The sequence below is a fragment of the Saccostrea cucullata genome, unplaced genomic scaffold, assembly GCF_032062105.1.
Source record: "Saccostrea cucullata isolate Sc308-1 unplaced genomic scaffold, CSIRO_AGI_Scuc_v1 ctg12491, whole genome shotgun sequence".
Taxonomy (NCBI): domain Eukaryota; kingdom Metazoa; phylum Mollusca; class Bivalvia; order Ostreida; family Ostreidae; genus Saccostrea; species Saccostrea cuccullata.
The window spans coordinates 21,266-35,452 of NW_026938682.1; the positions used below are offsets into that span (position 1 = coordinate 21,266).

At 36.0% G+C, this 14,187-nt stretch overlaps 2 protein-coding genes across 2 annotated transcripts; both read left to right on the top strand.

The window, feature by feature from the left end:
* The first annotated feature begins 3,757 nt into the window (after nucleotides 1-3,757).
* On the top strand, nucleotides 3,758-5,484 carry LOC134250909 (uncharacterized protein K02A2.6-like). The gene is made up of 2 exons (XM_062733277.1): nucleotides 3,758-4,412; nucleotides 4,523-5,484. The coding sequence occupies exons 1-2, from the start codon at nucleotides 3,758-3,760 to the stop codon at nucleotides 5,482-5,484; spliced, it is 1,617 nt and encodes a 538-aa protein (XP_062589261.1).
* Nucleotides 5,485-5,614: 130 nt separating this feature from the next.
* LOC134250910 (uncharacterized protein K02A2.6-like) lies at nucleotides 5,615-7,714 on the top strand. The gene has a single exon (XM_062733278.1). It carries the CDS (start codon nucleotides 5,615-5,617, stop codon nucleotides 7,712-7,714), a length of 2,100 nt encoding a protein of 699 aa, XP_062589262.1.
* Nucleotides 7,715-14,187: the final 6,473 nt, after the last annotated feature.

Below are 14,187 nucleotides of genomic sequence, written 5' to 3' on the forward strand. Positions count from 1 at the left end.
AATAATTAATGAATAAAACATGGGTGGTTTTGGTGCATAGAATATGGAGGAACATCGTATCGATGTCTGTGGCGGGTCTTGGGGGAATATAAGTGGGAAGTTTTCAAATTATCTGGCCTTAGGGTTCCCCCCATCTGTCATCTAAGACAGAGGGCGGTTTGTAAAAAGCAAATTTTTTACATATGTACGTATGTGTTTTGGAAAAGTGTGTCAAAGATTGGGGTCACTCAAGTTAGACAGTCTTGGTGCCCACTCCACCTCTTCACACAGGAGGGGAGGCTTAGTCCTGGAGTACATGGTAAAGTACTAACAACCAGGTGCAATCACTGGGAAACGGGGTAAACGGATATTTTGAAAACTCTTCCAATCCCAAATGGGTGGTATTTTCATAGTTTGGGATTCTTGGTACTGGCGCTCAACGCCAGGCCACCAGTTTGCCCGTTATACCTGCTAGGTTGGTATACTGGATATCCCCTCGGACCTTGGGTTAACACAATGTGACCATTTACTTCCATTGTCCCCTTTTTCTTGTCAAATTGTAAATTGATGTATAATATGATGTTTTCTCTAATTGATTCAATAAATTTGAAAAAAGAAACGTGTTTGTGACTGTGTCATGAGAACAGTTAAGAGAGTAGAGGAAGTACAAACTTATATGAAATACAAGAGTCTGTGGTGTCAAATGCGTTTATTTTGAATGTTCAATTAATGAAATATTAAGAATAGGAATCAAAACATAACTACATCAAAGCTTCTAAGTCTTTACTACTGTTGATTAAGTTCCGAAGTTTTCACTGTTGTACATCAAAGTTTAAAGTTTTTACTATAGCAAATCAAAGTTCCAAAGTTTTCACTATAAATAGTAAATTTAATTTTCTAAATGTTTACTTTGGTACTTTAGTACTATAGTTTACTGTAGTATTTTTTTTAAGGATATGTTCGTTTTTACGGTGGGTTATTTAGGACAAGGAATTAATTTTCTAGAAATACTGAAAAAAATTATCTTGTGAAAAACGACATAATTATCTTGTGAAAAGCGAGATATAATTATCTTGTGAAAACGAGTTATTATCTTGTGAAAACGAGATTTTATCTTGTAAAAACGACTTATTATCTTGTGAAAATAAGATATTATCATGTGAAATGAGATAATATCTCGTTTTCACAAGATAATATATCGTTTTCACAAGATAATATGTCGTTTTCACAAGATAATTTCTCGTTTTCACAAGATATTATATCGTTTTCACAAGATAATTATGTCGTTTTTACACGATCATTTTTTTCCCTTGGTATTTAAAAAAAAATAATTGCGTGTCCTAAATATACCGCCGTACGTTTTTTTTTACGCCAGTCGTGAAAAAAAAACTTTAAATTTCAGTTTGTCGTCCAATGTAACGTCACCGACTTTCTCATCAAAATAAAAAAAAAATTAAGGAGAAGTAATGAGACAAAGTATGTTTGTAAGCGTCGGGATGGGATGGGGTTGGGGCTATTTACATTAATAAATATTTTATGTTGGTTAAGGTAGGATTCTTCTCACATTTCTTGTATTTAAAAATTAATGAAATTTTCACAGATTCTAGAGGACAATATCACTAAGTGATGGTATCAGTGAGATTTAATTTGACCATTTAATATTAGAGGCAAGGTCAGGTCAAGGACATTACTTTTTTTTCTGGACATTAAGGTAAGACGACACGTTCCTTAATAATATGTTTGTATCTCTTGGAATAAGATAAAAAATATTCATATTGGGCATTCTCTTCTGATTTCAACATTGTTTTCAAAATGTTTTTAAATATAGGTACACTAAAAATAGTAAAATAGGCCGTTCAGAAAGATTACCCTTAAGGGTTGTATAAGAAATATGAACCTTTGGTATCTTGTCCAAATGGATGGTAAGGTACCCTTATTTTTTGCGAGGAATTTTAGTTTAAATACCTATTCTTCAATGACAATCTCTTAAGAAAAAAAATTTTTTTGAGGAACGTGTCGTCTGACCTTAACATGAAAGCTGAAGTCTCTGTCGAGACTGTAGCTCTACTGGTTTGTATTATAACAAAGGGTGAGAAATGAAGTCATTGCCATCAGATCAAAGGAGTAGCGTTTAAAGGAATTTCACAGAAAATTCTTTTTTTAGTAACCATGGCAACACCGTGCATCGAAATCAAAAACTGATGCACTACTTTATCTATCTTAGTGTAGTCTACTTGTGTGCCCAGTTATATTAAAATTAGACCAAAACTGAAGGAGGAGGAGCGTTTTTAAAAAAAACGTTTACAGACAGACGGAGAGCTAGACAACTAAACGGACGGACGACGGACGCATTACTATCGCATAAGCTCCTTTAGTCTCTGACCAGTAGAGCTAAAAATACTGTTTCCAATAATGCGATCCCTACTTGTAGTTTAAAAGATTATTTTTTTTTTATTTTTGCATAAAAAAAATACTATCATATAGGGCCTATAAGACGATATAACCAAATTGACATGGATAATTCAAATAAAATGGATATTTGCTAATCCGAATTTCCTCTATTTTTCTTATTTTTTTTTTAGGATTTATTAGTTATTTTTATATGCTTCCTATATTAAAATTTTCCAAATTTCACATATAGTGAAGTTGTCACATAAAGGTACAAAATGATACAAAAACTAAAAGTTTTGATCGTTTACTAAAAGAGAAATAACACTTTTTACGGATTTTTTTTGCTCAAATCTGTACTTAGATTTTAATCATTTAAAAGCAAACATAGTTCTAGTATGTGTGAAAAATCTTATTAATTGATATATTTTGAAACTTTAGTCTCTTATTATTAATTTAACTTTATACTGAAAATTTCGTCTAGTCTTTTATTGCATAAAAATTATAACTAAATTCAATGTTCTATAATAATTTTGAGAGGCAGAAAAGAAGATATTTTCATACGCCACCATTCCGCCAAAAATAAAGTCCCTGCTAGTTTCCAAACGCAGTTTACCATTTCTATTTCAAGTTGTATAATTGTGATAAGGAGAGAAATATCTTTTAAACCTCTTGCATCTAATATATAAGACACATCAACAAATATACTTTGAATATTCCATCTAGCCAGAAACCAGAGAAGAATCCTACTTAAGTTAAATATTTCTTTAATGTTTTGGGAAGATTATGGATTTTTTATTCTCCATTTTTGAGGCCCTCCCCTTTTACTTGGAAAATTTTTCCACAGACTTGCTTTATATGCAACCTACGTTTTTTTTTTATCATCTAAATTGCATGTGCTACCCAGGGTCTTAAAGTAATTATTTCCAATCAAAGTATTGTTTTTTATAACGATAAAAAATGAAAAATAAATAAATGTCATTGCAATAAGAACTCTAACTCGTGCTTATTTTTGCCATTTAGACAGCACACAGAAAGACTTCTGTGTTTCTTTCTTTCCTTACATTTGTGCTACTTTATATGTATAGAATCAGATGAGCTAGTGACCAATTGGAATCAATTTAAAATCTAAATTATATAGCGCCAAGAATGCCATGCCTTAAATACCAAACGTCAAGCATATCAAAGCATTATACGTTATGTTTGGAATAATTAGTGTAATGTGTTTGAATTGGGATCGGGCTCGGGGTACTAAAAATATAGAAGAGAAGCTTCGGGAGTAAATGTCGCATGTTTATCATGTTTTGACTTTTTGGGCCAAGACTAGTGAATATATTACATTGGCGACGAGGATTCGGAACGTTTGAATTCTCTTTATCGAAGAATCAGCATGACCCACATAGGAAAAGTCGGTGAGTTTAATGAAAGCACAGAAAGCTTCGCGAATTATGTGGAGAGACTTGAACAATTTTTCGCGGCAAATGAAGTTAAGGACCAAAAGAAAGTAGCTGTATTTTTGTCGATTATTGGTCCAACGACTTATGGAGTTTTGAAAAATTTAGTGCAACCAGCCCTGCCGAAAGAAAAAGAGTACAAAGATTTAGTGCAAGTGTTGCGGGGGTATTACATGCCCAAACCGTTAGTTATTTCTGAAAGATTTAAATTCAATAAGAGAAACCAGAAGGAGGGTGAAAGTGTTTACTCGTATGTAATTGAGTTAAAGAGGCTATCTACACATTGTGAGTTTGGAGAATTTCTGCCTGAAGCACTTAGAGTCAGAGATCGACTGGTTTGTGGGTTACGGTCAGAAGCAATACAGAAAAAGTTGTTATCAGAGACGGAACTGGATTTCGATAAAGCAGTCAAGATTGCGTATGCCATGGAAACGGCTGAAAAAGACACATTGGCATTTTTGACTCCTGATCCAGGAATACACAGTGTGGAAACAAAATATTCAGGGAGGAAATCTGAGAACCGAAAGAAATTTCAAAGACAATATTCGGAGGAATGTTACCGATGTGGGAATAACCATAACCCGAAGGAGTGTAAATTCAAAGACAGCAAGTGTTTCAAGTGTCAGAAAATTGGCCATATAGCAAAGAAGTGTCACATGAAAAAATATCAGAAAAATCTACACTGCTTGTGGCTAAGCCAGATGATGAGACATCAGATTCATCAGACAGCATTTGTTCTATTTTCTGTACCAATGAAAAAGACCATAGCAGAAGGAAGTTGACGGTGAACATAACAGTGGGAGATGAAGAGGTAGAATTTTTAATTGACACCGGGAGTGTTCGTACCATTGTAGGTGAGGCAGTTTACCAGAGACATTTAGAGCATTTCAAGCTCACAAAAACAGATACTGTACTTCGTTCATATACTGGAGATGAAATCGGGTTGCTGGGAGTGTGTCATGTTCCTGTAAAGTACCAGGATCAAGAGTTCGTTGAGCTACCATTGCTAGTTGCCCAAGGACAGCGACCAAGTTTATTGGGGAGGGACTGGCTGTCAAAAATAAAACTCAACTGGCAAGAAGTCTTTGCAGTACGTATGATTGAAATGGAGACCCTAAGGAGAGAGTATAGTGACCTATTCTTGCCAAGCACAGAACCAATAAAGGATTTTAAAGCACAGATTAGGTTGAAGGAGGACGGACATCCAATATTTTGCAAAGCATGCACAGTACCCTATGCTATTAAAGAACAAGTGGAAAATGAACTGAGAAAACTAGTTGAGCGAGGTGTTCTTCAGAAAGTAAAAAATAGCTCCTGGGCTGCACCTGTAGTGGTGGTTCCAAAGGCAGACCAGTCAGTGAGGATTTGTGGAGACTATAAGATGACAGTTAATCGGGTTATCAGTGAGGAGCATTACCCACTGCCCAACACAGATGACATGTTTGCCAGCTTAGCAGGTGGAAAAAAATTTACAAAGTTGGATCTAAGTCAAGCCTATTCTCAGCTAGAATTGGACAGAGAATCTCAAGAATGTCTAACCATTAATACTCACCTTGGACTCTTTCGATATGCCCGGCTACCTTATGGAGTTAGTTCTGCAAGCGCAATATTTCAGTCAGTTATGGACCAAGTCCTATTGATCATTGGTATGTCGGATAGATGACATTCTCATTACAGCGGCGGATGATACTACTCACCTGAATACGCTTCGAGAAGTATTTCGACGTTTGCGAAAGCATAACATTAAGTTGAAAGCAGAGAAGTGCGAGTTTTTTGCAGACCAAGTGGTTTATATGGGGTTCCTGCTAGATCACAATGGAGTACACCCAACAGAAGAAAAGGTTAAGGCCATAAATGATGCACCTAGACCTACTGGAGTAAAGGAGTTAAAAGCTTTTCTTGGGTTTTTGAATTACTATGGTGCTTTTCTGCCAAACTTAAGTACCGAGTTAAACCCATTCCACAAGTTGTTAAAGAAGCATGAACCGTGGAATTGGACGGCTGACTGTGAGGAGAGTTTTAATGTTTGTAAAAAGATGATCACTGAGAGTAAACTTTTAGTGTTTTACGACTCCAAGAAACCTCTCCGATTATCGTGCGACTCATCTTCCTATGGAGTTGGAGCAATAATATCGCATGTAATGAAAGATGGCTCAGAGAGACCAATAGCTTTTGCCTCCAGAACACTGAGTGAAACCGAGAGACGGTATGCTCAAATAGAAAAAGAGGCACTGTCATCAGTTTTTGGAGTAAAGAAATTCCATAAGTACTTGTTTGGACGCAAATTTACATTGGTAACAGATCACAAACCGTTGTTGTCAATTCTGGGACCGAAAAAGGGTGTTCCCCCATTAGCTGCAGCCAGAATGCAACGTTGGGCACTGATACTGGCTGCGTATCAGTATGACATTCAGTACAAATCATCTGAACAGCATGGTAATTGTGATTCCTTATCGAGACTACCACTACATGAGACAGAACAGGAGGATACAGAAGAAGGAGTATTTTCATTGGATATGTACTTACCCATCTCCAGTCAGGAGATAGCTATGGCTACCCGAAGAGACCCGATTCTGTCCAGGGTGTATGATTTCACTCTGAACGGCTGGCCAGCTCATGTAGAGGATTCTGATTTGCAGCCTTTCTTTGATAGAAGGAATGAGCTTACACTGGAAAAGGGATTGCTCATGTGGGGGATGCGAGTGGTCATTCCGGACAAGTTTAGAGGTCGCTTGTTGCTAGAGCTGCATGATGAACATTTAGGAATGTCTCGAACAAAAGCCTTAGCCAGGGGGTATCTTTGGTGGCCTTATTTAGACAGGGACATTGAAGACATGGTTGAAAGATGTTCAGCTTGTGCATCTACCAGAAACACTCCAAAAGAAAGCCCCCTGCATCCTTGGATTTGGGCATCTAGACCGGGGCAACGAGTGCATATAGATTATGCAGAATATAAGGGGCAGTCCTTTCTTGTTATTGTCGACAGTTATTCAAAATGGCTGGAAGTCATACCAGTGAAGTCCACCACAAGCAGCAATACCATAGAGAAGTTAAGAACATGGTTTGCCTCAGTTGGAATACCTGAAGAAATAGTGAGTGACAATGGGCCCCAGTTTACATCTTCTGAGTTTCAAGACTTCATGAAGCACAGTGGAGTTAAACATACACTTGTACCGCCCTATCATCCTCAGTCAAATGGGTTGGCTGAAAGAGGAGTACAGATTCTAAAAAAAGCATTAAAGAGGCAAGATTTTGATGGTCATAGATGGTCTCTTCAGCAGCGCCTTGCCAACTTTTTGTTAAGGTATCGCATAACTCCACATAGCACTACTGGTACATCACCTGCAGAACTATTTCTTAAGCGCCAGTTAAGAACCCGGTTGAGTTGCATTAAACCTAATCTTCGGGAGTCGGTGGAGAAGAAACAGCAAAAGATGAAAGAACAACATGATGGTGGACAGTGTAAAGTCAGGGAATTTCAGGGAGGTGAACAAGTTCAAGTGAAAACAACTATTCCAGGACAAAAATGGAAGTGGATATCTGGTGTGATTCATAGAAAGTTGGGACCATTAACGTATCTTGTGCGAGTTGGAAAACGCATTCGCTATTGCCACGTAGATCATTTATTAGCATCGTATGCTACGATGCTGGAGACGGAACTTACACCGCTGTCCTTTGATGTAGAGTTACCCTCTTTTAAAGAGCCAGGAATGGATCGGGCCTTAGTGTCTCCAGATGAAACAGGAAAGGGAACTCCTGAGATGGTGGAAACTCAAGAAAAACTTGCGGACTCTGTAAACAAGGATACCAAGGTGCCTGATCAGACTGATGCAGTGCCGGAACGTCGTTATCCACTCAGGATGAGGAAACCCACTAAAAAATTGGACTTATAGAGCGAAATCGTTGGTGAACTGTGCTGCATGTTGCAATTCTTATGACATTGCAAAATTAATCATGATTACTTTGTATGTCCAGATAGGATTTATTCATCTTTTGTATTTTTTATTATCTTTTGTGTAAAAGGGGAGGAGTGTAATGTGTTTGAATTGGGATCAGGCTCGGGGTACTAAAAAATATAGAAGAGAAGCTTCGGGAGTAAATGTCGCATGTTTATCATGTTTTGACTTTTTGGGCCAAGACTAGTGAATATATTGCAATTAGAAACAATAATTTCTTATATTATTCAAAAGTGGTTAATTCTATTCCTAGCTAACTAGAAAGATTTCTGTCTGTCTCCACTGCAATTGTCAGTAAATAATGATCCATTTCGGTATACATGTACCATTTATACTCGCCTGTTAGTCGGTTCTGCTTTTAAGTCTGAAATTTAGACAGTTTTTTTTCACTCACGGCTGACGTTAAATAGCGGAATGTCCCTTACAAAAAAAATAATATAGAAAACTATATAGTTTACTATACTTAAATATAATTAACTAGAGAAGCAAAGTAAATACTTTGGATCTTTGATTTGCTATAGTGTAAACTTTGGAACGTCGCAAACCACGGTCAAAATGTACGATCCTCTCCCATTTCGGCCGTAGTTGCATGAGACGATCATTAAAGTATTAACCAATGCAAGTAAAGCATAGTCGGACCTTTCATGCGACCTTTCAATACCCGTTCGCAGTGAGCGAAATACTTCTGACGAATACTAGTATGTATTGGATATATGCCGAATACAGTTCTGTATTAAAAAATATCAGACAGTTTGAGGCCCGTAAAGGCCGAAAACTGTCTGATATTTTTTAATACAGAATTGTATTCGGCATATATCGTACTTAAAACATTGCTTTTGATTTACCTGAGACAGTCCGATATTAGAACAAAGACACTCTAATGACCACTGAAGCAATTATTTCAAGAATGCAGGCTTAAATGAAAAGTACTCAGTATTTAGGGATTTGGCTACACTGAAGAAGGTATTTGAAAGAATTTGATAAGGAGAAAGGGGACAAAATTTTTCATCATTAAAACACACACAGAGATTATAAATGCAGTGTAACGAATTATCATACAAACAGACAATCTAGTGAACAATGAATTTGGAATGGAATGGAAAGCGCCGATATGAAGAAGATCCACAGAAAATTAAGTAGATGCTAAAGATACACCAGTCCATTTCTTTTTTATGTTCATCTTCTACCTTTGTTTTTGATATTCCATTACAGAAAAACAAACATAATCAATAATCCGGGATTTTTTAGGGAAACTTTGAAAATCTTAAAATTTCTTTCAAAATTTGTTGCAAATCTATAAAATTAATTATTAATTATCACATACTAGGCCTAGTTACCTTGATTTTGCATTTAGGCATTTTCTTGTAATGAGAAAAATGAAATCAAATTGTTTGAATGCTGCCCTTTATAGTGTCTAAACTTTGTGTTTTATTATGAATTTATTTTTGGGGCTTAAATGAAAGTTGATGTGCTTCTCTGGTGACCCCCAGTGTACCTACTCTTTTTCAAAAATCAGAGAAAGGGGCTGAAACTCTTCTCCAATTTCAAGAAGTTTATTAGAAGTTTACGCGTTTTTTGTGCATTTTTTTTATTTGCATTATCTGGTCTGCCCCAAGTTCTTCCTGTATATACAGTATATTCGGTGTAATTGAATAATTTTCCAATTTTTTAAGAACAATGTTTCAAAATCATCATTCTATGTGAGGAATTTAAATTGCTGTTTGCTAAATTATCACACTTTTTACTTCTTTTTTTCAGTAGCAGTCCGATTTTGCAAGATATCAGTACTGAGACAGTCTGATATTACGATTAATATCAGACTGCTCACTAATATCGGACTGCCATAGGTAAATTTTTAGAGTGCAAGAACAAAGGAATGACATCACAGCAATGTTTTAATAATAGAGAGGGTCTCTTTTGTATCGAAAAAAGAACTATAAATTTAAATCTATTTCATTTTAATATTAGTCAGATGTAAACTTAGTATTATATATCGAAAGAAAAAAATGCTACAAATGAAATATGCGTCATTTAGAATGTAAAAAAACAGCCTCTGCAACCTCAGTCAATATGTATATTGTAATTTGATACATAGGGTGAATTCACTATGCATCGGATACCTACCTTGCATCGGACAACTTCGAAATTAAAAATAAAACAATTATCATATCTTTTTTGTATTTTGTTTTGTATTACCATAATATCGAATGTTCAAACTTTATGATGATGCTGAGTATTATGATCACGTGGTCAGACTTTTCAACTCGGTGCCCTTGAAAGTGACGTCAAGAAAATACATCATCAGAAGGTGAGTTAGCAGATTTTAATGTCATTGTAAAAGTTAGAGTTATCCCTCTTTCAATGTTTTTGTTAGATATAGGAAACTTTTCATATTTTCAGAAAAAAATTGTATTAAATTATTGAAAAAAAATGCATAAATTTACAATTTGACTTACGCATATTTGTACCAGCGTTGTTTTTCTACAACATTCCATTTCACCATGCATCGGACACAAATTTACCTTGCATCGGACAATGTCCGATGCATGGTTAATCAGGCTCGTGGCACCTGTTTTAAAGGGGGGCTTCCAAAATAAATTAAGAATCAATGAAAAAAAATAATTATAATCTGTCTCCAAATCCTGCAATTTGACACTGCTCAACCTAACAGTAACAAAAAAAATGAAAGGGTGGCTTTTATAATACTTTGCTTAAGACTACATCGTATTTTATAACTTGATAGTTTTTTTTCTCAACCAGTCTTTTTTTCTGCTGTATTTTATTATATTTTTAAGTTGTAGCATTATTTAACGTCAATACAAAATGTACTCAAATAAGTATGACCATACTTAGCAAGACTTAAAATCTATTCTTCGACATAAATTGAAAAAAAAAAAAAATGTCAGGGAATGTCCAACCTAAACATTCTGTTTTTTTTAAGGGGGGTGTCCTGATTGTATGAAGAAAAGGAATAGTATAGTGCGCGTGTATGTTTATAACTTTATATTGTCAAATCATATAAAACCCCTTTTAAAATAATCTTTTTTCAGTGTCAAAAAATGAAGAACGTTATAATCAAAATTATTATTTTTCTTTATTGTTCCAACTATCTGATTGGCTCAAACTGTATCACATGATCAAGTATAAAAAGTGTTACAGACTGGATGTTTCTATTTTAAAAATTTATAAACCTGCTGTTTCTAAAATTGGACACTTTCTTCTGTGAAGCAACAATTGTGCTGACGTCACAATAGTCTTTATAGACTGGATGTTTCTAAAAACAGATACTTCAGCTGTTTTCGTTACTGTGACGTCATAATGCAATGACATAACAATGCCTTGTATGAGAAGGTACTGGGTATTATAAAGAAGGATTTTAAGACATTTCTTATTAACTAATAAAAAATAATAAAACAATTGTAGCCTTTTGATTCGGTACAATCCCTCGATATATAGACCTTAGAGAAAGCATATCGACCTCGCACTTCGTGCTCGGTCGATATGCTTTCTCTAAGGTCTATATATCGAGGGATTGACCTCATCAAAAGGCTATAATTGTATAGTGTTTACGCTGTGGGTATGCATCACTGGGGGCCTCGTCAGCTTGAGGTGGGGACCTTGTATTTCCTGAAATCAGAACCAAATAACCCAAAAGACCCAAATGCAATGGCAATATGTGAAGATAGACAAACACGACGTTGCAAGGGCTATTTAAGAAGAAGTGACGCCCAGGCTATTGCATTCATAATTAAAGAAAATCTCATTCAGGGGCTTTTTTATCTGAAGCCAAAGTCGGGAATTGAACGATTTTCTCAGAGAACTGGGCCAATGCAGAAATGCAATGTAGGATTTCAAACAAGTGAAAATAATGTACAACGCATTAAGCAATGTTTAAGCGACCTAAGTTGTATCATATTTTAAAATAAAGCTCGATATCAAGTTTAGAATTCTTGTTTTTGATATTGACTAGGTATCTCAATGGCTCCCACTAAAGGGAATCAGTGGTCTGCCGACGCCATGACCGTTGCAGTAAAAGAGGTGAAATCTGGCCAAATTTCTCTAAACAAGGCCTACAAAAAGTATGGCGTCCCCAGATCTACTCTGCATGACCGAATCTCGGGAAGGGTGAAGGAGGGGGCGATCAACGGCAAGACGCCCCTTCTATCGGAGGCAGACGAAAGGGACTTACTCCAAAGTGCAACCACCCGTGCCGAAATGGGGGTAGGGTTTAGCAAAAGAAATTTTCTGCGCGCTGCTGGAGCCTTAGCTCAAAGGAGGGGAGTATCTTTCAAGTCCGGTGTACCATCCAATAAATGGTGGACGATGTTCAAAAGGAGGAATGGGTCTGTGTCCCTGCGCCAGCCCGAGTCCACAGCTACCATCAGGCACAAGACAATGACAAAAGAACGGACGGACAAGTCACCCCTACTAATGTGTTCGGAACCTTTTCTTTTTCGGTGTTCTGCAAATTATAAAATCCGATGAGTTCAGAGTAGCTCTGACAGTGGCTCTGGCGAGAGTTAGCGAGACTTCAGCGAGAAAGGGTAAATTATTCACGGAAATGTGGCTAGGAAGTGACTAGCACGTGGAGACATGGTAAACAGCAAAGTTATGTTGCGTTTTAGTTTTCACCACCCTATTATATCATTCTGTTAAAATGTACTTCAATCGATCTTTCTTGAATTCATTCAAGTTTAAATTATTTTTAAGTATTCTCTATGATACAATTTTCTGCTGTCATGAATTTCTTTTTGGACAAATATTTTGCATGGGAACCGGGACTATATTTTTTGGCGTCAGATTAGCAAATGAGGCACCAATGTGGCTTTAACTGACAAATCAGCTGAATGAGAATTGCATTTTGGGTTACTACGAATACTACAGGAATTTTACGCTTGATAAATTCCTTTATTGTACTATCGGTGAATACAATTGTCAGGTGGATTCCCTGGCCAACACACGTGATCACGGGTATAGTTCTGTAAAAAAAATGTTTGTCCATTCAAATGCATACGAGAAGCTGCTCACTTTCCTTACCCTTGAAGTTCTGGTGTTCTGAACTTGACACTAATTACGTATACATTTTATCAAACATATTTTTCTCTAGTAAACAACAAATTAAAAACGCCTCTGATATTTTTCTTAGTTTCTAATGTTTGCACTTTGTTCATAAGAACATTTTTTTTTATTTTGCACTCCACTGACATGATCATAGATTGACCTGAACCACGTGTTCGAAGTAACATGTAAACATGTATTGGGCGTAAACGTATTCAATTAATAATTGGTCAGTTGCTCGTGGTAAGCTGTGCGCATTAATAGCAATAGCCATATAAGGCAAACAAAGGTTTGTCAGTGAAGATGATATTACACTTTTTTTACCAGAGTATCGGGTATCGGTCGCTAGTGAGCTGCAATTTTTGCAATTAACTATAAGATGTATTAATTAGTATACCCCCCCCCCCCGTAAGCCAACCATTTCTGTTGAAAATCATGAAAGTCTTTCAGAAAGGTGTGGAAACATTTTTCACAGGACATGTTTTCAGAAGAAACAGACTATAGCAATTTCCTGTTTAATGACAATTTTATTTATAAAACCGGATCTGCCCTATAACCTTTGAATAGGTAAACCTAAACCACGTGTCATGAATTTAAATCACAATAACATTAGTAGGGGTGAAGTACTTTTACGCACTACACGACACTCTAACTACAAACAAAATCGAGAACCCCGCACAAATCTGGAACATGGACGAGACCTTTATTTCTCTCTCGTCCGATTCCCCGCTCGTTGTTGCCAGGTGAATTCTCAATGTATTCATTATATATGCACAGTTACATATTGATAGTCACGAATATGACAGATATAAATTACAATATATTATGCACATATAGATATTTTTTATTCATACAACTATGGTTTCATATTAACAAATAAAGAACAAAGTAATAAAGTATTATTTCTGCATTATAACAAAGGAAAATACAAATTTGACATCGGAGTTTAAGGCTGCATTCATTTCAGGAATAATTCAATTTAATTCGTTCAAAAGATATTGAAATTTCAAATTTTTCGGCGGGTTTGATTGACATATCCTTGCACTCTCACAAATTTAATTTTATTCTTAATCCTTAGGAAAAGTGGCAATCTCGTTTTGTATAAATGAAAAATATTAATACTATAATCCAGAAAATTCAGAGTAGACACGTTCGAAAGCAAAACAAACACACAATATATTGTCAGTCCGTGCAGTTGTGGTAAGCAGACTGTGACGATTGAACGCACCCGGTGAATTCTAAATATAAACAATAACACGACTCGAGCCCTGTTTACAAAATCTGTGTACATAACACAAGTGTGCTCGATTTGCTAAACTCTGTACGCATCTGTTAGTTCGAAATGACGATAC

Excerpts from the sequence above, each read along its gene's own strand:
- LOC134250910 (XM_062733278.1), top strand. The coding sequence starts at position 5,615 with ATGGGGTTCCTGCTAGATCACAATGGAGTACACCCAACAGAAGAAAAG.
- LOC134250909 (XM_062733277.1), top strand. The coding sequence starts at position 3,758 with ATGACCCACATAGGAAAAGTCGGTGAGTTTAATGAAAGCACAGAAAGC. Across the intron at positions 4,413-4,522 it reads TAACCATAACCCGAAGGAGT|ATGATGAGACATCAGATTCA; the intron begins GTAAATTCAAAG and ends TGGCTAAGCCAG.